The following is a 22,787-nucleotide window of genomic DNA, read 5'->3' on the forward strand; positions in this document are numbered from 1 at the left end:
TCTCTCACCTGAGCATAAAGCCCTTTTACCGAACCCCCTCTAGTAAGTAAAAAGATTTACACCCGCCAATACACAACTTTCAAATTCATGCAAGTTCCCGTACTTGTATCTGCTTTCATGGCCACTTATATTCCTTTACCTATCTTCAATCTTCCCGGTCATGAACAGCAAGATCAACCTCCAGTGGTTCAAACCACCCAGGATCAAACATCAGATGCTCTTCCTCTACAGGTAATAATTCCTCAAACTCAACCTATTCCTACTTCTGTTGAAAGACCCTCAGTGGTTGATAGGACTAACCATGAAGTTGTAGAACCACAACTTCAATCCCAGGTCATAGAGCCAAACACAGAGTCACAACATATCTCAACCTCTCCCCCACTGTCTAAAATGTTGCCTAGAAGGTTAGTAGGGAGTAGTATGTTAGTGGATGTGAATGAACCCTCAGCTCTGCCTCCACCCAAGAAAAGGAGAACATTTACTGAGGCATCTGAAAGCCCATCCTTGTCCTCCCAACAGGACATGGACTTTGAAATGGCCACTGAACAGTTACTAGAAATATTCTCTCAACAGGATGAATCTATTGAAATTCGCCATAGGGCCATGGCATCCTGTACTGAGTCAAGCACAATTCTATTACTCACAATGGAAGCATACTGACCAGTAGATGATACTCAGGACACGGAGCGAGGAGTGCACATTGAGTCGGTTACAGTGCCTGCCATAGTTACGATAGAAGAGCAGTCACATGCTTCTGAGGGAAAATCTGACTCTCAGCCACCTTTAATAGAGTCATTTTCTCTCCTCCCAGATCCAACACCTCTGTCTCCCTCACGGGATTCTCCACTCGCAGATTTATCTGGAGAAAGTGGAGGGCAACTCGGTCAATCTATCCCTGAAGCAATTCAGACATCTATTTCACATGAAAAGATAGGTTTGACTGAGGATCGGGACTCGCGAATTCGCATTGCACCACCACTGACCTCTCTTGAAGAGGCTAGGGTGATTTTAAATGCAGGTACAGAAGATCAGCATCAGGAAGACTCCTCACGAGCAATTATATTGAGAGATACACAAGCACGTGAGTTGAGTGAATTAAACAGGAGAGATACTCAGGTGAGCGCACACACAGACACAAACACTAAAAATCTGTTAGCTCAAATTGCTGATCTCAAGGAACAACTTGCAAAAAGTCAGGCTGAAGCTCAATCATTCAAAGCACAAGTGGTTGAACGGTCTTCTTCTTCCACCTCTGTCAATAATCAGCTGGCTCTCATTAGGACTGAAATATCAGATTTGAAGACATCTGTTGTACCAAAGCTTAACTCAATCCAGGCATCTCCAACGTTATCAGCTGAAGACATTTCAAACTTCTGCTCTCTACATACAAGAATGACTTCTCTTGAAGACTTGGTTGAAATGAATCATTCACTAGATTCTTCCAGATTTCTGAAGATAGAGACGGGCATGGAACATCTGAATGAAGGGATGAAGCACCTGTACTACATGATTAAAAATTCTCACTGCCCTAATGAAGAACAAAGGACTTTCTTTGAAGGGCCGTCTGGTGGAGGCTCAGGCTCTGGAGGTGATGGAGGTCATGGAGGATCTAAGGGAAAGTCTGTAAAGGATTCCTCAACTAAGGGGGAGAAGAAAGGGAGAAGTGAAAAGGGAAAAGAAAAAGATTCGTCTGCTGGAGGCACAGGGAAGCCTGATGATATCTACTATAGTGGAGAACCTGATGACTTTGATATTTGTGACGTTCCCACTGAACCAGTCTTGGGAGATAAAGATGGTTTCTTTGAAGCTGAGGAGGAAAGTGATTTTGGAGAATGAGAAGAGGAAGCTCCAGTGGATCCTCTGTTTGAGAAAGAGTTTCAGCAACAGCAGTCAGAATTGAAAAGAAAAGAAGCCGAACTCAAAAAGGTATCCCAGATCATTGACATGAGGAAAGACATACAAAGAACAGAAACTCTTCAAAAGCAACGTCTTCATGACATTAAAGCTCAAAAAAGGAGAAGAGATGTCAGACTGAAGATTGGTGAAAAATGGGATGAAGCTAGGAGAGTACTTGATATGCCTCGGCTGAGCACAAACAATGATAGGCAGTTTCTACATGTTCTGGACAAGCTGGAGATCTCTAATCCAAACAATGACATGTACATGAATGCTATAAAGACTAAAGTCTCAAGGATCACAGCTGCCTTTGACAGATCACTAAATGAGATGAGCATATTTGTATATTGTCAGAGCGAAGGATCTTTCAAGGTGTCACTTCATCTATTTGAGAATCGTTCTTTGTCAGAGATTTGGGTTCTTCTCAACAAAGTCAAAAGAAGCTCAGAATTGAATGAAGTTCTTCGAGAAAGGCTCAAAGAGTTTGCCAGCAGGGCTAGTCCTCAAGTGGTCAACAATCCTCATCAGGTAAGATTCTTTAAGTCTGACTGTCTTCAAATCTGTCAGCTCGATTCACAATCTCTTAAAGACTACTCAGCTAAGCATCTTGTCTGGATGGAATATCACTTAAGAACTGATGGATATTCATCCATGTTGAAAACTCAAGCAGCTGATCTGATTCAAGCTTATTGTGAAAAGAATATTAAAAGGTACAATCAACTCAAGAATAAGATAAAGACAGTTGGAGTTCAACCAGTCAGGCCAGACAGCTTCACTTCAGAAAAGGATCATGTCTTTGACAAGGAGTTGCTTCAAGATTTGGAAGAAGGTGAAGAGTTGGAAGAAGGTGAATTCGGAAGGAAAGACAACCGAATTCAATTAGCTCAAAACTCAATGTAATATGATTAGAGCTTTATGAATCAAGATAGACTAATGTAGTTATATGTTCAGACTAGAGGAACATCTATCTTGTATTCACTTGTAAATTTCTTTTGGAATCTGGAAAATGTTAAATATAATCCAGAACTTTTCTGCTATTTACTTTGCATTACTGTTTATATCTTTTTCTTATTTGTTAGTTGAGTTATCCTCTAGGTATTTGTTGTTATTGTCTAACAAACAAAGAGAGGGAGATTGAAAGGCATATGTCATAGCCTATTTGTTTATTCGAGGATTTAACTCAACTCAAATAAGGATGTAACAAGTAAATAGTGGTCCTATCGTCCGAGAGATCTCTCAGCGTAACATATGTAAAAGGATTAAGTAACATTGTTCTTCTACAGACTTGATGACCTAATTCACTGGAAGAAGCTCAAGAAATTGATCAAGCCTCAGTGATATAAATCAAGATTGTGGATTTAATCAAGTGACAGAGATCTCGTCAGGGTATTAATTAATTACAAGGATTTAGTCTGAAGAAAATCAAGAGTATCAAGGTCAAGGCATGAAGAAACGTCACGGAAGTTAGTCACTCATGAACCAGACAGTACATCGAGTGTCAACATTGAAATGGTGGAATTGATTCATAATTGACAGTGATTTTCAGTGATTTTCAGAAGAATGGTTGCTGCTCAAGATTGGTATTAATTCTCTATTAATTAATTATGTCATATAATTTAAATTAAGAAAATAAATTAAATCTGCAAAGATTAATTTATTGATTAATTGAATTAATTGATTAATTAATTCAGAATTATTATTTGATTAAAATATGTTTTAATCCAGCAAGACTATCTTTTGTACTAGCAAGACAATCAGTATGACAATCAATAGTCATACCGAAAGTCATATCAGTTCAATTGATAGTCCTACCGAAAGTCATATCAGTTCAATTGATAGTCCTACCGAAAGTCATATCAGTTCAATTGATAGTCCTACTGAAAGTCTTACCAGTTAAAAGGATTGTCATGCTGAGCCAAATGGATTGTCTTGTCGAAAGTCTTACTGGTTCTATTGAAGTGGTTTGTTTATAAAACCAACAGAAGCAGATCATTTTTCAAAAAGAGCATTGAATATAAAAATTTCAGCAGAACACAGAACAAAAGAAACCTGCAGAGAACTTATTGCAAATTCACAGATCATTTATTTCTAGTATTTATTGTTAAATCTAATGCACTAGAAATCCTTTTCTTGTTCTTGTGTAACTATCTAGCGGATCGAAATCCCTAGAACTTAATCTCAAATTGCTTTTAGCATTTGATCTTTTTATTGCAAAAATAGAAAAAGTTCATGTCGAATTTATTCTAGATTTGTAATAATTGATTTGAGATTAATCCCTTGTAAACGATACCGTTGTTGTAACACCTTTCAAGTTTAATAATAGTTTTATTTAACTTGAATTTTGTTTCACTTTTTTATTCCGCATTTTATTCGATTAAACGATATTGTTTGTATTCAACCCCCCTTCTACAAACATATTGAGACCTAACACAAATTTCTTATTTATTTAATTAATTAAGTTTTACTTAATTAATAACAAATAATTTGAATTAATTATATTTAATTTAAATCTTAATTGAAATTAAATAATCTTTCAATCATTATTTGTGTGACCTTTTAGGTTATTATTACATTGACAATAATTTTAAATCTAATTTAAAATCGTAAATAATGAGCAGCATCTAGTAATACATCATTACTACCCAAGTAATTATAATTAAATCGGTGATCGACTAAACCTTTCGTGAATAATGTACAATGTAATTTAATCCATTTAACCATATATTATAGATCAAACTCAAGGCATGTTATGTGTCATCCTTTTCATGTTTTAATTCGGATTTCCTTGATCAATGAGTACACTATTATTTCAAATCAACATTTGAGCGTGGCGCCACTCATTTCAAAGTCTAGCTCACACAAGAGGCCAATAATATCTCTCCAAAATTAGGAGAGTTTAATTTTTTCTAGATCATTCATATTCCCCACACGATTCCTAATATACTCGAAGTCCACTTTTATCATTATCCACTCAAAGATAACTTTTGATGTAACCAAAGTATATTAATCATCGTATAGAAATATAAATATTTCAAGTCGAAGGACCATTACATCGTTATCACTGTGAGAATTACTTATGACACCGCATACATGTATAATCTCACATTGGGTCTATCCAACACCATGTATATTTACACATGTCTGTGTTTTCGACTTTAGTATCACTTTACCTATGATCAATGAGATGTGATCATCACTCAACAAATACACTAGTCTTAATGCATTATTATTGTCCCTTGATAATAATACACTACTAGGGATATTTGGAAATATCGATACTATTCACATAATCTCGTTTCTAAGTCACGTACTTGGAGATATAGAATGCATATCATATTCTAAGGATATTTATTAATCTAATATTTATATCGCAGTAAATTAAGACATAATAAATTATAAAAAAAAAAAAAATCGATAGAACATAAACATCAATAATCCAAATTTCATAAATAAAACATAATATTGTTGTCTCTAGGGCACAAATACTGACAAAAATAATTAATAATGGCAGACAAAGAAACTCAACAGAATTACCCACCACAACCAGCCACAAATCAAATCAACCACAATATAAGTAGATATGAGGCTGTTAAGATTCCAATCTTAAAGATTAATGAATATCCTGTTAGGGTTTATACTGAACTATTCGTTTGAAGTATATACTATTATAATAATCATTTGAGAATCTTGAATGCATGTTTTCACATTGTGTGTATATTATATATTTAGACAATCTAGTATCAAATGGGATATCAGAAGATTAGATTGTCAAACTCCTTATATAATATAATAAAGGTTCACAATCTAAATCTAAGTGGTGTTAGACAAACCACTGGAACGGCTGAAGTATTATTTAGAAATAATATATCTTGACTATTAAATAATACTAATATACTTTGTGTATATTGAGTAGGATCAAATTTAGAATTATTCACTTATACCGATTAACAAAGTGAATTAAGATTCTATGTTATTATTATTGCTTAGGTTCTTAATCCGGATATAGTGATTGACATGTGTATATTATTTACATGCTTTGATTTATGTATGAGATAATTTTTTTGAATTAAATCATTGTATTTTGGGTAATAGAATAATATACATGATGAATATTGACTGTTGAAGGAATCCATGTCCTGATATTATTCGGGTTAATAATGTCCCCTTGAAAGCTCAAAAAGATTTATTTATGGGACACCCTGTATGTGGGTTTATTCCAGTATAATTAAATAAAGGTTGAGTGGATGATCAAGGATAAAAGAAATTAATTAAATAAATTATCAGTGATTCATTTAATTAATGGACATACGCTACTTTAAACATGAGAAATTAAATAAGCAAATAATAAAGGAGCCTAATTAATTAAATAAATAAATTACCGAAATTAGGTGGACAGTGCAATTTAATTATTAGTGAAATTAATTAATATTAATGATATGGGGCTTGGCCCATTATATCATTAGAAGGCTCGACCTAATTTTCTCTTTGATCCCTATTGTAGCCTATAAATACTCAATATGCCTCCATGTAGAAGGGTTCTGAAAATTCTAGGGTTCATGGAGACGCAACCTTGAAGGATCGAAGGCCACACTTCGTTCAAGGGTGTATGGGAATACAATAAAAGATTGTGGATTAGAATCGCTTGCGTCGTAGCGATTAAGGTTAATTCTCTTTTCAAACTCGATTATTTTCATATTATATAACGCAACACCATGATTCGATTGTCCCAACATATCCTATCTAGAAAGATAAGATGGATATGTGTTTGGAAGCAACATATCCTGAATATCTGAACATGATTTATGATGATCCTCACCGGCCCACGAAACTGGCTGTTGCATTTCCATTTCATGGGGAAAAGATGGTTGATAAGGACAAAAAGGATTATAATCCTGAGGATCTTTCATCTATTATGAAAGATACAAAAGTTATACATCTTTTGCATAGCAGTCTAAACAGTGTGATGTCCAATTGGGTGATTGGATGCAAAACAACCAAGAAAATTTGGGACACTTTGGAAGTTAATTGCCAGGGCACAACTGCTATCAGGAAGAATAGAAGGATAATACTCACTCATAAGTATGAGCACTTTGACTTAAAAGCTGATGAGTCTTTGACTGGAATCTATGTCATATTTCAGAAATTATTGAATGATTTGTCACTTGTTGACAAAGAGTATGATCCGGAAGATTCAAACTTGAAGTTTCTTCTTGCACTCCCTGAAAAGTGGGACTTGAAAGTCACATAAAAAGGGATAACTATGATCTTGAAGACACATCTCTAGATGAGATCTATGGAATGCTGAAAACTCATAAATTGAAGATGGAGCAAAGAAGTAAGAGGAAAGGGCCTAAAGCAAGACAAGTTGCACTCAAGGTTGAAAAAAAACAAGAGAGAAATCTGGAAGAAAAAACCATTCAAAAGGAAAGGCCATGATTGCAGAGTCTGATACTGAGTCATCAAATACTGATGATGACTCAAACTCTGATGATTACTCAGACTCTGAAAGTGATCACGATGATAATGAGAATATTTTACAGATGGTTGCTATCTTAGTTAAAAGCTTTAAGAAGGTGGCCTACAAAGACTTCAAGAAAGAAAAGAGGTTTTCCAGAAAAGGCACCAGTTCCTCAAATTCTGATAGGAGGAATTTCAGGAAGGAAGAATGATGAGAATGATTAAGGTCTGGAAAAATTGACAAGTCAAAGATCAAGTGGTACAACTGTGATATAGTTGGACACTTTGCAGTTGATTGTAGGAAACCAAAAGTTGAAAAGAAAAAACCTTGATTATAAAGAAGAAGAATTTGGATGATACATCAGAATCTAATGAGGGTACAAACTATGCACTCAGGGAAAATACTAATAGTGAACTTGAAGCTACCGAGATGAAGGTACCTCAAACTAGTTTTGTTTTTGGTAATGATGATATTTTTGAATTAAGGTTATTTCTTAAAACTCTGCATGTTAGTTATAGGGATCAAACACTTGAAAATGTTAGGATTAGAATTGAAAACTCGGATTTGAAGAAAATAAATGGTCACCTAGAAACTGAGTTAATTTTCATGATAGAAACTAAAACGGAAAGAGATGATGTTGTGTATATTAAGGATAAATTGTTGGAAAAACATGCTTATCTGGAAAAAGAATTAGCCAAAGAAAGAGAAGATATCAAACTTCGGACTAATTCAGGAAAATGAACTCAAAGTTTAATAGAAAGTGGTTGTTGGGGATCAGGATTGGGTTATGCAAACAAAAGTAATACTGATGAATTAAATGAAAAAGCGACTGAGGAGTTTAAACCAGTAAATACCGATAAGAAGGTAAAACTGAACAAGTCTCAGTTAAAACCTGTTAAGTTTAATTTAAATGCTGATGGTATTAAGCCAGTTAGTGAGAAAGGTTCAACATCAACACCTAAGTCAAACTTAAATACTAATAATTATGAACAGGTACAGACCAAGTCAGTAAATATTGGTTTAATAACTCAGGAAAAGCTTAATTAAAAGCTGAAGGAAGTGAAAATGAAAAATAAGGAAAAACAACCTAGAAAGAACGAAAATGAAAAAGTACGTGTCAATAAGAAAAAACAAATACAAACATGTTCCTAATGCACCTAGAAAGGCATGTTTAAACTGTGCTAATACTTATCATCTTAATATTGCTTGCAGAAAGAATAAAAAGATAAATACTGTTCCTCCTAAATCAGAGTTTAGTAACTGAACAATTAGATATAAACCACAGAACCCTTGTTTTCATTATGATAGTATTTGACATTCCATTTACACGTGTAAACAGTATCACAGTTTGTATTATGATTATTATAAACTGAAACCCTTTTTAAATAAGGCAAAAGTTATTTCAGCATGTTTAAATTCTGATGATAAGAATGTTAGCATTAATTCTGATGTAAAGACTTATTCTGCAAATGTTAACAAACTTACAAAGGCCAAAGAATCCAAGCAAGTACGGGTCTTTAAAAATTCTAACTAATGGTTTATCTGATTGCAGTGTAACATAATAAATTCTTTAGTGTTGGGCAGTGGATACTCATGACATATGACGGGAAATAAAACTCTTCTATCAGAGTTTAAGGAGAAGGTTGACCCAAGTGTTTCTTATAAAGATGACAACTTAGGAAAGATTTTGGGATATGGCAATATCTAACTTAGGAATATCATTATTGAAAATGTAGCTCTTTTTGCAGGACTCAAATATAATTTGATCAGTGTGAGTCCAATCTGTGACATAGGTTACCATTTGGATTTTTATGAAGAACTTATGATTTGGTAAGTTATTTAGATAATAGAACGGTTATAAACAACTTATTAGAAAACATGAAAAGTTTTTTATAAAAGAGTTTGAATATCTGAGTAGTTCTGATATATATATATATATATATATATATTTATATATATATATATAATCACGTTAAATATATCATAAAGTCCTTACAAAAACTCATTGCTATCTATTTTTCTTGAAAATCGTAATTTTGGTTAATCTTAATTATTCATGACGGTTTCTGTAAGCTGCCTAATAAGCCCGTTAAAACATTATTAGCTAGATGACAGACTGTCTATCAAGAAATCAATTTTTTGTAAAATAATGTTACATATATAAAGATATATGATAATAAACTTGTTAATAACATAACAAAATAAGTTATATCAAAATTATAAGAGAAATAAAAGGGCATCAGCATCATGATAAGTTAGAAATTTGGGCACACCTATGGACATGCGAAAGCAATGCAATCTATCAAAAATTGCGAAAACGCACGAAGACAAATATTATAACAATATTCACTGATCTCCCCTAAATACAAACTCAACTCAATAATGGGTATTGATCTTCATTAAAAAAAATTTAAAAGAATTTTACTCATTAATCTTTAATTTCAAGAAACCTGTACAATTGGAAAAATATTAGATGGATTTTATGTGGAGACTTTCTTTAAAAAATAAGTGGTATTATTTCAATAAAAAATTAATCTTGATTTGATTTCTTATAAAATGATATGTAGTCAATCAAAAAAAATATATGAAATTTTTTGAACTGCAAATCAAAATCACATAAAAATTAATTAAAATTTTAAATTTACCTAAATTTTCTAGTTTTATTCATATATCAAATTAAAATTTTATTGAATTTAAAATTGACATTTATACCATTAATTATATTTCTTGTATTACTTTGAGCTAGGGGTGTACGCGGTTCGGATCAGATCGGTTTTGGGGTAAAAGTCGAACCAAACCGCGAAGAGCGGTTTTAAAAAATTGTCATTCGCAACCGCAAATGCGGTTGCGGTTAACCGCGTTATTTGCAGTTGCGAATTTGCGGTTATTGCGGATCGGTTTGCGGTTCAACCATTTATTTTAAAATAATTAATAATTTACAAAAAAATAAATTCTGAATATTAATAAATTGAAATTAAAGTTACGTGATAAATTACATTTAAAAATAAAATATAAACTAATGCTCCGTGTGGAGTAAGGATATTAAAAACATACAAAAATGTGAAGGCGAGAGAAGAGAAAAAAAAATAAAAAAATTTACATGTTGATTATATTTTTCATTTGTTTGATATATATCTTATAATGATTGTGAATCTTATGAATGAAATCTTAACATTAACCTAAGATTAATTGATAAATGTGTATATTTATTAATCTATATGATATCAACTATATTTTTTATAAATATATGTTGCGAGTTGCGGTTGCGGTTACGATTTTGCGATTTTCAAGAATTTAAAACCGCATTCAAACCGCGAATGAGCAGTTTTTAAAATTTAAATCTACAACCAACCCGCATTATTGAGCGGTTTATCTGTACACCCCTGCTTTGAGCCATTACGAAGAGCAGTTGCGCAGGTTGAACTTCCCTCAACAAACTAATCTAATGCTGTACAAGACAAAAAAATATTAGCCAACTTGGTTGCTGAATGCTGATAATGACCTGTGCACATATAGTAGCATAATATTCTCCATTCTCGCATACAAGTGGATTAACTGTTGACCTAATGTATCCGCCCATAACTAATATTTTTTTAAATAAAGTTTTTATTAATTACATTAGGCCATTTTTAGTGTATGGTACACAAATTTGAACTTGAATCATCAAGTGATTCAAATTTAATTTAAAAATTTTCATGAACTTTAGCATTGATCCAAATCTTCTAATTCAAATTACTTTTTACATATCATATTACATAAATATCATTTAAATTAATTAAACTTAAATTTAATGCATAATCGTTATTAGTTATTTATATTCATTTAATTTTTTTTCTTATGCATTTGATTTGCTTACTTTTATTTGAAATTTAGTAAAATATGTTTTTGTCTTTATAAGAAATTTTATTCAAAAAATAAAATTTATCAACTATTGAATACATACTATTATTGATTAAGTAATTAAACAATCATAAACTAAATTAAATCAAATAAATAAATATACAAATAATTAAATTATTATTTTATATTAAATAACATTTGTATCACTGAATAGTTATGACTGTTAGATCACTATTGAAGCAAATTTGAGATAATCAGTTCCCAATTTAGATTAAGATTATTGAATCTTAAAGCCTAAACTAATTAACTCTTGGACTCATACTCTAAAGATATTATACTACGAAACAAAAATGAGCAGCACTTATGGTTCTTAATTATTAGGAGAAAACTTTCCAACTTTCCTCGCTCCTGATTACGGAAGAGTAATTATGTGTTAAAAGTTTATACCACAACAATTTTATAATTCATTGTTTCAAAAAATATAAACAATTTTATAATTCATGCCTGTGAGCCTGTGACTACCGTTGGATGAAATATTATTGTACTTCCTAACGATTTTGTGCATTTCAAAAGAATCATGTTTGAGAAAATTTGTTAAATCAAGAGTTGGATTTTGTGAGTGTTCATCAATCGGGTGTTTGACAACTTTTTTTTTATTCATCCTCTCTCTTTTATTCTCTCTCTCTATTAAAGTTTTTTTTTTTTTTTTTTTTGAATTTTTTTGAATTTTTTTAAAATATTTTTAAATTTATTTAATTTTTTTAGATTAATTTAAAAACATTCACTAATTTTCAATATATAATTTTTTTGAATCAATATATAATTTATACATAATAAAAATTAACCTTATTTCATCTTCAAACCAAACAGGGTTCAACCCTTACTAACTCCCCACTTACATCCAAATGAGGTAAGAATTCAAACTAGTCTAACACAACCTAATCTAGCCTAGCCTAACCCAACCCCCCATCCAAACAAGGCCTAAAATTCCAAAAAAACTATTACAAACTTTTAATACTATAATAATATATAATAAGTTAAATGTATGATTAATTCTTTCAAAAAAAAATGTATGATTAATAATTTTTATTAATAATACAAGACCAGGTATATATTTACACGAATCTATAGATTAGAATCTTTATGCCATGCCAGTTAAAAATAATAAGATTTCAAGATACAAATCATACCACTATCATCCTATAATAATTTCAAGATTTGATTATATTTCGATTATATTCAATTATCGATATTATACTTATAACCTCATGGGAGAGTATTTAAATTTTGTTGTTCAATTATCGTTCTTAAAGCATGGAGTACTATTTATCTTATAGAGCAGGTTATATAGTGTTTTACGACTGTACCTTTTATCTTCAATTTTTTTATAAAGAAGAATTTTATATGTTTTTTTTCTAATTTGATTATGTTGCTTATGCATTTAAATGTCTTTCTATTTTGGAATAATTTCGTTTAAAAATGTTTTTAGGAGAAAATTAATTTAGTAATTTGAATTTTGGAGAAAGGTAAAAAAAATTAAGATAATATTTTCATTTTAAAATAAAAAATTCTGAAAAACTAAGAATAATTTAGAGCAAGCGCCATCCAAATGCTGGTAAAATCTTTTACATAATACTTGTTGATTAAGTCGATGTTCTCAGCTGTCTTATAACTATTTTATAAATTCCAAATATGAATTGTGAAGAAAAAATAAAGAAAGTAAATATATAGCTGGCCACAATATTGTAAAACCAAAATACATCAATTTTAGAATATAACTGCCAAAAATATCAATTGGCGGAATTGTCTACCCAAATTATTCACAAAATAAGCATTTTGGAAATATTTATTCATCTTTTGAAATTTCAAAATTTTAACAAAGGATGCTCATGCATAGCATGCGTAGATGCACAAAAACCCATCAGGTTGAGTTTTATCTAGAATTTAAAAAATTCGTTTTTTTTGAAAAACGGATCGGGACGGGATTTTATCCGGGACAGGATTTTATCCGGGCCGAACCAGACTTTTATCTAGGCATTATTCCGAGTTTTTTTAGATCTGGGCTTTTCGGGTTTCGGACCGGGCCAGATTTTCGAGACAAAATGAGGTCCATTTAAGGCCCGCGGGCCGGCCAGAACCGGTCTGGGTTTTTTTTGAATTCGAGCTTTTCCGGCTTTTTCCTGATCGGATTTCGGGTTTTGAATTTTTTTAACATCTCTATGTGTATGACCTTTAAATTTTTAATTTTATTGGCATGACTAACATACGTATATGGAAAAAAGATACGTATTCAAGACATGTGTGCTTTTTGTAAAATTTTTTAAAAAATTGAATACACATTTTTCAGATGGGTATTTTGGATGAGAACTCCCGTCAATCACTATTTTGAATACTTCCCCCCGAAATGATGGATATTTTATTTTTTCACCCAACATCGTACAAATTTAAATTCAATAATACAATAATAATAAATAAACAATTATATACATTTTTCAAACCGATTACTTATCACATTTTCTAAGACCAACAACTCTTGTAATATAAATAAATAAATAAATGCTAATAATACGCGAGAATAACGATTTAAGTACTAGCCACTGTTTTAAATTTCAACCATTCACATTATCACAAAAATATAATTTTTTAGAATATCATGAAAAATAATAATATAAATTTTAAGTACGTATATTATATCCTTATTATATAAAATGTATAACGAGGATTTTATCAAAAAAATTGGTAGTTATGATTCATGTTCTAACCAATTTAATATGAACCGTTAGATTTTTAAACAATCGTTGAATATAAAATAAAGAAATATTTTATAAACCAACGATAAGTAAGTATTCTGAATTAAATAGAATTTTCTACCCATGCAATGATATAAACCAAAAAAATAGGTATCATAATATCAATAGAACAATAATGCAAAATTCGTAATTTTTCTTCAAAATTTGGATTTTTTTGTCAAATTTTTGAAACCATCACTGAATTGAATATTATTTCGCGAGTTTTGCATGGACTATAAAATCGTCAAAATTTGATTTTTAGAACTGAATATAGAGCCAAAATAAAATTAAACGAAACTCAGTATTTTTTTTGTTTGTTTGAACTTTATTTTGATTTTTTAACTAATTGAAATTATAAATATTTGTTAATAAGAATAAAACATCCGTGCATTGCACCCCCATATATTGAAAATTTGATAATCGAGCTTATCTAGTAATAAAGTAAATATAATACATGAGATTAGCTTTATATCTATATTATTCTTGATACATTTCTTAAAATTAAATAGAGATAATTCGTTTGTAAGTGTAATGACATTGAACCGTAATAAAATTTATTGTTTAAATTAATAAATAATTACGTTTTATAAACACACATGAAAATAATAATATAATTATATATTTCAATTAGTAATATCAGTTTTTAAAATTTAAATATCTCTAAAAAAAATTAAATTATTATTCTTATTATATAATATGCATAAGAGGATTTTATTCATTTATTTTGTAGTTAATACTACTAATTTAATATGTACCGTTAGATATTTTTGCAAATACACGTGTATATGTATAATTATTATCAAATTATATAATATATAAAATTTCGTATATTAAAATTTGAAATTCAATTTAAATTCAAATTAAAAAAATTATATAATATTAAAAAATCATGTACCCCAAGCTAGTATACATAATTTATAAATGTTATGACTTATGACTAATAAAGTGGTAGTTATAATTGCCGTCAAATATGTAATTTTAAAGAACATACAGATCGTGAAGTAATTAAATTTTCATAAAATATCAATTATGAACGACGAGTCTGTGACGCAAATCGGTTAAACTATAAAGCCGGAATAAAAGAAAGCGAATACAATGTGATGGGGCACGAGGCTAGTGTCGGACTTTCGAAATGACAATGTTACCCCCCTAGAGAGAGTGGCAGTTACTGACATCGGTAAACAATTGTAAACGAATCGGGATAAATTCATCCCATTTTATTACGTGTAAATTAAAGAAGAGGCGTCCATGTCAAGAAATCTCTCTCTCTCTCGTCTCTTCTACGCTTTGATCTCTATCCAATATTAGCACACAACTAAATACTCATTATTCTTACGTATACACATCACACATGTAACAACATGTATACGTTTATGGATAGCAGAGGGGAAGAGTTCGTAAAATCTTCCAAAAATCTTATGTACATTAGAGTTGACCCCTTTCTTTTATCTCTTTGTTAGTGTTTTTTTTAATAGTATTACTACAAATTTGTTTCCTTTCCCCAAACACCTAAATTCAAGAACTCTTCTTTTGAAGGTAATCATTTTTCTGTATATATAATTCTGCTGCTTTTTATTTTTAATTAGCTTGTTCATTAATTGCAGTCAATGTTCACTTAATCACTTCTGTATGCATTTGATTCCTTTCTGTGTTTACGATCATTTCAACTTTTCATATGGCTTGATTACAATACATTTGGTCTCTGTAAACACCTAATTCTCGGTGAGACTATGTATTCAATTATTCATGTTTAATGATTATTCTTGTTTGTGGCATTTTAGGATTTTTTTGGTAGCTGCTATCAGCAAAGATGTGGGCAGATCTCATTACAAAAGCTTTAATGTATGTATGCCAATTGATTCCACTCTTTCTGTTTTTAAATGGACTGATTTTTTGTGTATTTTATTTTATGTTTGTAATTTGTAATGAATTCTTAATTCTGGAATGGCAGGATGGTTCTTGGATATGCCTATCCCGCTTTTGTGTGTTTTAAAACTGTTGAGAACAACAGAGTCAAGATCGAAGAACTCCGGTTTTGGTGCCAATATTGGTATCTTTTTTGATCTTTATCTTTTTTAAAGCTTTGTTTTTTGTTAGTTTGGCTGTGTCTACTGTGTTGATTAAGGAACTTGTAATTAGGGGTAGCGATTTTGGGTCGTGGTTGTAAACATTCGGGTCGTGGTTGTAAACATGTGTATATTTTTCGTTTTAATTGACTAAAGTTTATACATAAGGATAATAATTAGTTTTAAATAAACAAATCATTTTGGATTATTTTTAATTAATCAAGTCGGGTCATGTGATTCTCTAGTTTTGTCTCTCTAATTGCGTTGATGATGTAGTCGGGTGCGTTGGCTGTGTCGATATAACAAAAGATACGAGCATAGGGGGCACAAATCATTGCTTTACCTTAGTTGAGTTGTTACTGCTACAGTTTTATTTTACTCTTACAGTTCTACTTGCAAAAAGGAACAATGAAATAGAGAAGAAGTAATGTCTAAGTTTGACAAGACAGTTGAATTTGTAAAGCGTGGGTTTGTTGTAGCATAGCATAGTGGTTGTGGAAATGAATTTTGGGGGGGGGGGGTGTCACTTTCATAATGAATCAAAATCATGGGTGCAGTATAAGCATGGTTTATGTACTTTAAATAGCTATCATAGTTGGTTATTGCTGTTTTTCAAATCTTTCTTTTACTTTGGACTATCCCATAATTTTAATGCATTACTAATAAATTCTAATGTCTCAGGATAATTGTTGCACTCATGACAGTTTTTGAGAGGATTGGTGATATATTTGTTTCATGGTATGCAAACTTTTCACATCCTTTATCAGTTTTTAACTAATGTCCAGCTCGGTTTAAGTATAAGATGTCTTGTTTAGGGTGCCAATGTATGCTGAGCTGAAACTAGCTCTATTTCTCTACTTGTGGTATCCAAAAACAAAGGTATTTTAAACCGGAACTAGTTCCTATGTAATATACACGTATCCCATAATTTTGCTGCGATGATAGTCCAATGTAAGTGCGAATAAATGTTTATTTATAATCAGGGCACTGGGTATATCTATGAGACCTTGTTGCGTCCATTTGTCTTAAAGCACGAGACAGACATCGACAAGAATTTACAGGAGCTAAGATTAAGGACGTGGGATTTGGCTATTTACTATTACCATAATTGTACTGAGCTGGGGCAAACAAAGTTTTTCCAAGTTATCGATTATGTGGCTTCTCAATCCAAAAGGATTGACAAGGCTAGTTCAGAGGTATATACTGTCTCTGCACTTCCTCTTTCCCATAGGCTTACACTGCATATTGAATGGGTTTAAGGTTGTTGCTTATTTGGTACTTGCATGATGGTATTTATTTGCATATTATAGGCACTGACTTAATCACTAGAACAAAGATAACAATGCCGACAACCCTAGTAAATGTGATATAAATCTTGAGAATCCTGTGGGCATGTATGCTAATACATATATTGGTTCGAGAGTTCAAATATAACATATACTATACGAGTAGACATGACACATTTGTAGTAGATATATTGACACCGGTTATGATAATATTGTTAATTATTTTCACATCTTTTGTGAAACTATAGTTAGATATTTACCCTCCATAAAGTGAGGAGATTAGACAGCTAAGCCAATAGAGCAAGAAGCGAATTCAAGGAGAGACCACAAATTTGAAAATTTGAAAATTTTATTGTTATTATTTTGGATAAAACTTATGAAGAACTTGAACCATTTTGAAATTGCAGAAGGGGATGATGAAAAGCTCTAGCGAAAGTCGTCCACCTCCTCCAAACACCATATTTTCTTTCAATCGGATCTCAAAGAGGCCAACACAGAAGAAAGTGCAGATACCGTCTGATCCACCTGTATACAACGCCAGAGTCATGACGTCAAAGCACTGATATGAGTATACATGTACAAGCTTACATCAAGAACTTATTCACTAGATCAATACATCTACTTTTCAACACATTGACAATACTGGTTGGTAAGAACCTGGGATTTAGGCCCAGATCACAATGTACATGAAGCCAAATTTAGATTTAGATGCACTAATTATTCTCATTTAGTGATTTTAAATATTGTACATACGAAAAATTTGTATGAAGAGATTTGTTCATTGTAATCAGTTTTGGGTGATTAGAATTTTATCATAGAAGAGGGGGCAAAAAGAAGTGTTTTACATGCATTTAAAACATGGACATGAATGTCCATAAGTCTGCCGGGCTTACCTTTGGCCCATATCTCTTCAGTCTTCAGAAACATTCAAAACTTAAACATGTACTACATTTTCACCCCCTTGCATTCATTTCAACAGAACATAATGTAATACATAGGTGAAAACATTCAACTCGTGACTAATTCATGTAATTCGATTTTATTTCCTCTATTTTGAAGTAGTTGTATCGCTTTACTCCCAACAACTCTCCCTGTCCAGCTGTTCTTAATATTTGTGTTGTTAAAAAGTATTAATACTTTTATAAATTAAATTATAGAATAAAACATATAACTTAAAAAATAATTTATCTCATAATTATAAAACAGCCTCCGATGATAATTAGAAATTTAGGTCATTTTAATTGGTGTAATTTTTGTTAATGCATGAAGTACTACTATTATGAAAAAGAATCCAATTAAAATTTTAACTTCCCGTGGCACATAGACGTGTAATAAAAAATTCGATAAATTATTCTAACCTTGTTTTCAGAAAAGTAAAAGCAAATCAGTTCCAGCATATTTACATAAAAATCACTGAAAATGGCTAATTATTAGCTAAATTAAATTTTAAACATTCAAGTTTCCTGTAAATAGGCCATAGGTAATCAAAAATGTAAATTTCCATTTTTTTTAGTATTGTATGTGTTTCTTCTATAAAAATATATGTAGTTCCGTATATATAAACACACATGCCCAAGGAAAAAATGTACATTTCAAATGAATCTGATGGCAGGAATCCATGCTTCTAATAAATTATTAACCGAAAAAACTAGTAACATGCTAAAATTTTTAAATATACAATACAAATCCAGACCGAAATATATCAAAATTTCATTTTTATATAAAAAAAATCGTTCAAATTATTATTAATATTTTAAAAAGAAATAAAAAGGAGAAGCGGGTGAGGATATGGTGGGTTGTAAATACAAGGTTTATCAGATATAAACATCAACATACAGAGGAGTGAGTGGGTAAGAAGAAGCACATAATCTAAGCCTAAATTTCAAAACCCAATGGCTTCGTGCATAACAGCTGCTGCAGCTGCTGCTACAACAACTCTATCTGTTCGCTCAAACCCTAAAGCAGCTCTCAACATTTCCCCCAAATTTAATAAACAAACCCTAGCTGCTTCTTCTACTCCCTTTTTCAATTCCTCTGCTCTCCGCAAATCATTTACATCTCTCTCCGTTTCTTCTCGCTCCTCTCGCACCTTAGTCGTCAAGGCTGTAAGTTTTTCTTCTTATTTATTTATTTATTTATTTATTTATTTATTACATTTGTGATTTGTGTGTGTTGTAGTTTAGAGTTGACCAGACAAGTGTTGGTGTTAATTGATTGGGGAGATTTATGTTTAATTCTGTTTCCGGTTTTGTGTGTTGTTTAGAGTGAGCTTCCTCTGGTTGGAAATGTAGCTCCGGATTTCGAAGCTGAAGCTGTTTTCGATCAGGAGTTCATCAATGTAAGTAACCAGATATACGACTTTTCGTACCATTTTCAATTTTTTTTTGGCTGGAGTTGGTTACTCTTGATATTACTAGTTTTTATGAATTGAGTGTCTCTTTGTACTTGGAGATGTTATAATTGAGCACGATGCCTTTTTCTGGTTGATTATTACATTATTATCGTCTTATAGCACATTTGTTTTGATGTCTTGTTTAATTGAGGAGTATGTTGTTTATCCTAAATTGTGAAATCTAATTATGCAAGTATGCCACAAGTTCTGTGCATTTCGGGTTTTACTTTGAGTTGTGAATGCACGAAATTTATGTCCATGTGAAACTTTAAATAATCAAGCACATACCTGACTTCTAACGTGTTTGTGTTCTCAGGTTAAACTGTCCGACTATATTGGAAAGAAATATGTTATTCTCTTCTTTTATCCCCTGGACTTTACTTTTGTTTGTCCAACTGGTAAGTCTACACAGTGGAAGATTAAGTTTATACTTAATTAGTTCAATTCTTACTTGCCATATGGACTGAAGACTGACAACTAGTTGCATTTGTAATAATCATCGTATATATGTTGTTTACCCTGTAGAAATCACTGCATTCAGTGACCGTCATGCTGAGTTTGAGAAGATAAACACTGAGATTTTGGGTGTTTCCGTAGACAGCGTGGTATGTTTTTCCCATTCATTGTATTTTAATAATTTCTATGAGCTCCGCAATTATATGACTGCCACTTGGCATTAAAATTGGACATACTCCGAGTTGTAATGCATCTGTTATACCCAATGTTATTAAAGGCGAGATGCGCACTGAGGCGCTAGGGTTCCTCGGGGCCTAGGCGATGAGGCGCGGGCCTCATCCAAATGAAATGAATTTATTTAGAAAACAAATTATTTATTATAGAATTCTGCAAAAACACTATGAATAGGAATATGAAACCTTAAAGGAACTTCCATGTTGGATGTTTTCTTAATATCACTTTTTTTATTAGCCATTGCTCCTTTACGGTGTAAATTCATACAAATATATTAGTATGTAACTGGAAACACAAAAGAACAAGCAAATACATGGTATATTAGGATGTATAACACTATTACTGTAAAATACACACAATACACAAACACACACACATCTTTACTCAGAAGAAAAGAAGTTGAATATACAATTATATGTAAGGATATGTCTTCACATTTGTTATTATTGATAACATGGATTTCTAAACACTTATGGGATTTTGGGCTTAATAACAAGTATGGGTTTTAGGGCTGTTTTTGACTTCTTCTTTTTTGCGCCTCGCTGTGCCTCTCGCCTCAGGGGTCTAGGCGCACACATCATTGATGGCGCTGCGCCTCTGTAAAAACTATGCGCTAATAGTGCGCCTCGTGCGCTTCAACGCGCCTTTAACAACACTGGATAAACCTATCTATTTACAGTTTTTTTTAATTAAAAAAACACCAAGTATGTTTAGATATAATATAGGTTGCAATTTGCAAGTAATCATTAGGCTTTATATATAGCATGACTAAATTCTTAAGTTTTCCGGAGTGAGTAGAAAGAGATTCTCCGACTTCTAATAATTTGGTTTAGATCTAGGATACCTTTCCAGAAATTTTTGTAAGTCCGGGGAGGGAGGTCCAAATATTCGCGTGGTCGCCATTTTTAGCTGGTTACTAGCTTATCATTCATTTCCTTAATAATTTTGATATTTATTTTGCTATTTGATGGATGTGGCTTGAATTGTTACATATGCTAAGCGGTCCTATAGCCACTCTGTTATTTCTCTTATAATTAAATTCATGTGTTTAGAATTAGAATAGTCAAATAGAGTTTTAGACTCAAAAGTAATCAAGGTATCGCTATTCCTTTCGCAGTTCTCCCACCTTGCATGGGTCCAAACCGACAGGAAATCAGGAGGACTGGGTGATCTGAACTATCCATTGGTATCTGATGTTACCAAATCCATTTCTAAAGCTTTTGGTGTGCTGATCCCAGATCAGGTATATCTCATTTCTCTAAATTAATTTCAATGTGTAACATTTAAGATAAGATTTTAGGCAACCATGACTCCTCATTCCTTGTTTCAGGGTGTTGCATTGAGAGGTCTTTTCATCATTGACAAGGAAGGGGTCATTCAACACTCCACCATTAACAATCTTGCTATTGGGAGAAGTGTTGATGAGACTATGAGAACTCTTCAGGTAAATTTTAAGATCGCCTGACAAAAATTAAAGATTCCAAGTTCTGTAGCTTTTACCAAGGCGCAGTTTCTTCACAATTTAATATCATCTTAATCTGGTATCAATGCTCTGTGGCCTGCAGGCTTTGCAGTTTGTGCAGGAGAACCCAGATGAAGTATGCCCAGCTGGATGGAAGCCTGGGGAGAAGACCATGAAGCCAGACCCTAAACTAAGCAAGGAATTCTTTGCGGCAGTATGAAAGCAATAACGGGTTGTTTGCACCTGTGATGCTGTCTATAGAGGTTGTAGCATGTTCGGTTCCAATGTAATTTATATTACAATCCTACTGTTGAGTTTGGCAATAAAATACAAAGCTTGGATTTCGTTTATGCCCTAGGCTCCAGTTTTATTTTGCTAAATATGAAACTGTGCACATCATTTTACTCCATCAAGGCCATTAAATAGCAGTGAAATAGAGTGTAAATGGCATTTACTAAATGCAGCTGGGTTTATAGGTTCGTACTGATGTTCCATTAATCATACCTGTGAAGGTAGTATTTAATATTTATGGTTTCATATAAGATTTAAGTGTTTCATTCTAGATCTCATGACTTTGTACTAGGCATCAGATGTGGAGTCCGAAAAAGGGAAAAATCATTGCTCCAGCAGTCCAGCTCTTCCAAGTGCTTTGGCACTTGGCAGACAACTTGGTAACTCCTCAAATTTGAAAAGAGTAGATATTTTACATGTTCAGGTAAGAATCATAAGATCTCTTCCAGTAGATATTTGGGAAATTCTTCACCAGGATTGTGGATACGAGTTTGTGTAATTTTGAGGTTTATTGGTTCCCCATTCTGTGAGTTATAGTCATTTCTTCCACTTCCACGTCACATTCAAGTATGAAGCTAAAACAAAGAACAATCCGTGAGTAAATCGTAACTTAAGAA

General features: G+C 32.0%; 2 protein-coding genes across 2 annotated transcripts; both read left to right on the forward strand.

The window, feature by feature from the left end:
* Positions 1-15,223: 15,223 nt before the first annotated feature.
* Positions 15,224-18,386, forward strand: LOC141711886 (putative HVA22-like protein g). Its single transcript, XM_074514585.1, has 7 exons — positions 15,224-15,519; positions 15,765-15,825; positions 15,935-16,033; positions 16,731-16,787; positions 16,865-16,928; positions 17,033-17,245; positions 17,743-18,386. The coding sequence occupies exons 2-7, from the start codon at positions 15,794-15,796 to the stop codon at positions 17,896-17,898; spliced, it is 621 nt and encodes a 206-aa protein (XP_074370686.1). The 5' UTR covers positions 15,224-15,519; positions 15,765-15,793; the 3' UTR covers positions 17,899-18,386.
* A 749-nt stretch (positions 18,387-19,135) lies between these two features.
* On the forward strand, positions 19,136-22,229 carry LOC141711885 (2-Cys peroxiredoxin BAS1, chloroplastic). Its single transcript, XM_074514584.1, has 7 exons — positions 19,136-19,440; positions 19,599-19,673; positions 20,044-20,125; positions 20,253-20,332; positions 21,535-21,660; positions 21,748-21,861; positions 21,983-22,229. Exons 1-7 carry the CDS (start codon positions 19,228-19,230, stop codon positions 22,097-22,099), a joined length of 807 nt encoding a protein of 268 aa, XP_074370685.1. The 5' UTR covers positions 19,136-19,227; the 3' UTR covers positions 22,100-22,229.
* The last annotated feature ends 558 nt before the right edge of the window (positions 22,230-22,787 follow it).

Source organism: Apium graveolens, chromosome 3 (assembly GCF_009905375.1).
Source record: "Apium graveolens cultivar Ventura chromosome 3, ASM990537v1, whole genome shotgun sequence".
NCBI lineage: Eukaryota > Viridiplantae > Streptophyta > Magnoliopsida > Apiales > Apiaceae > Apium > Apium graveolens.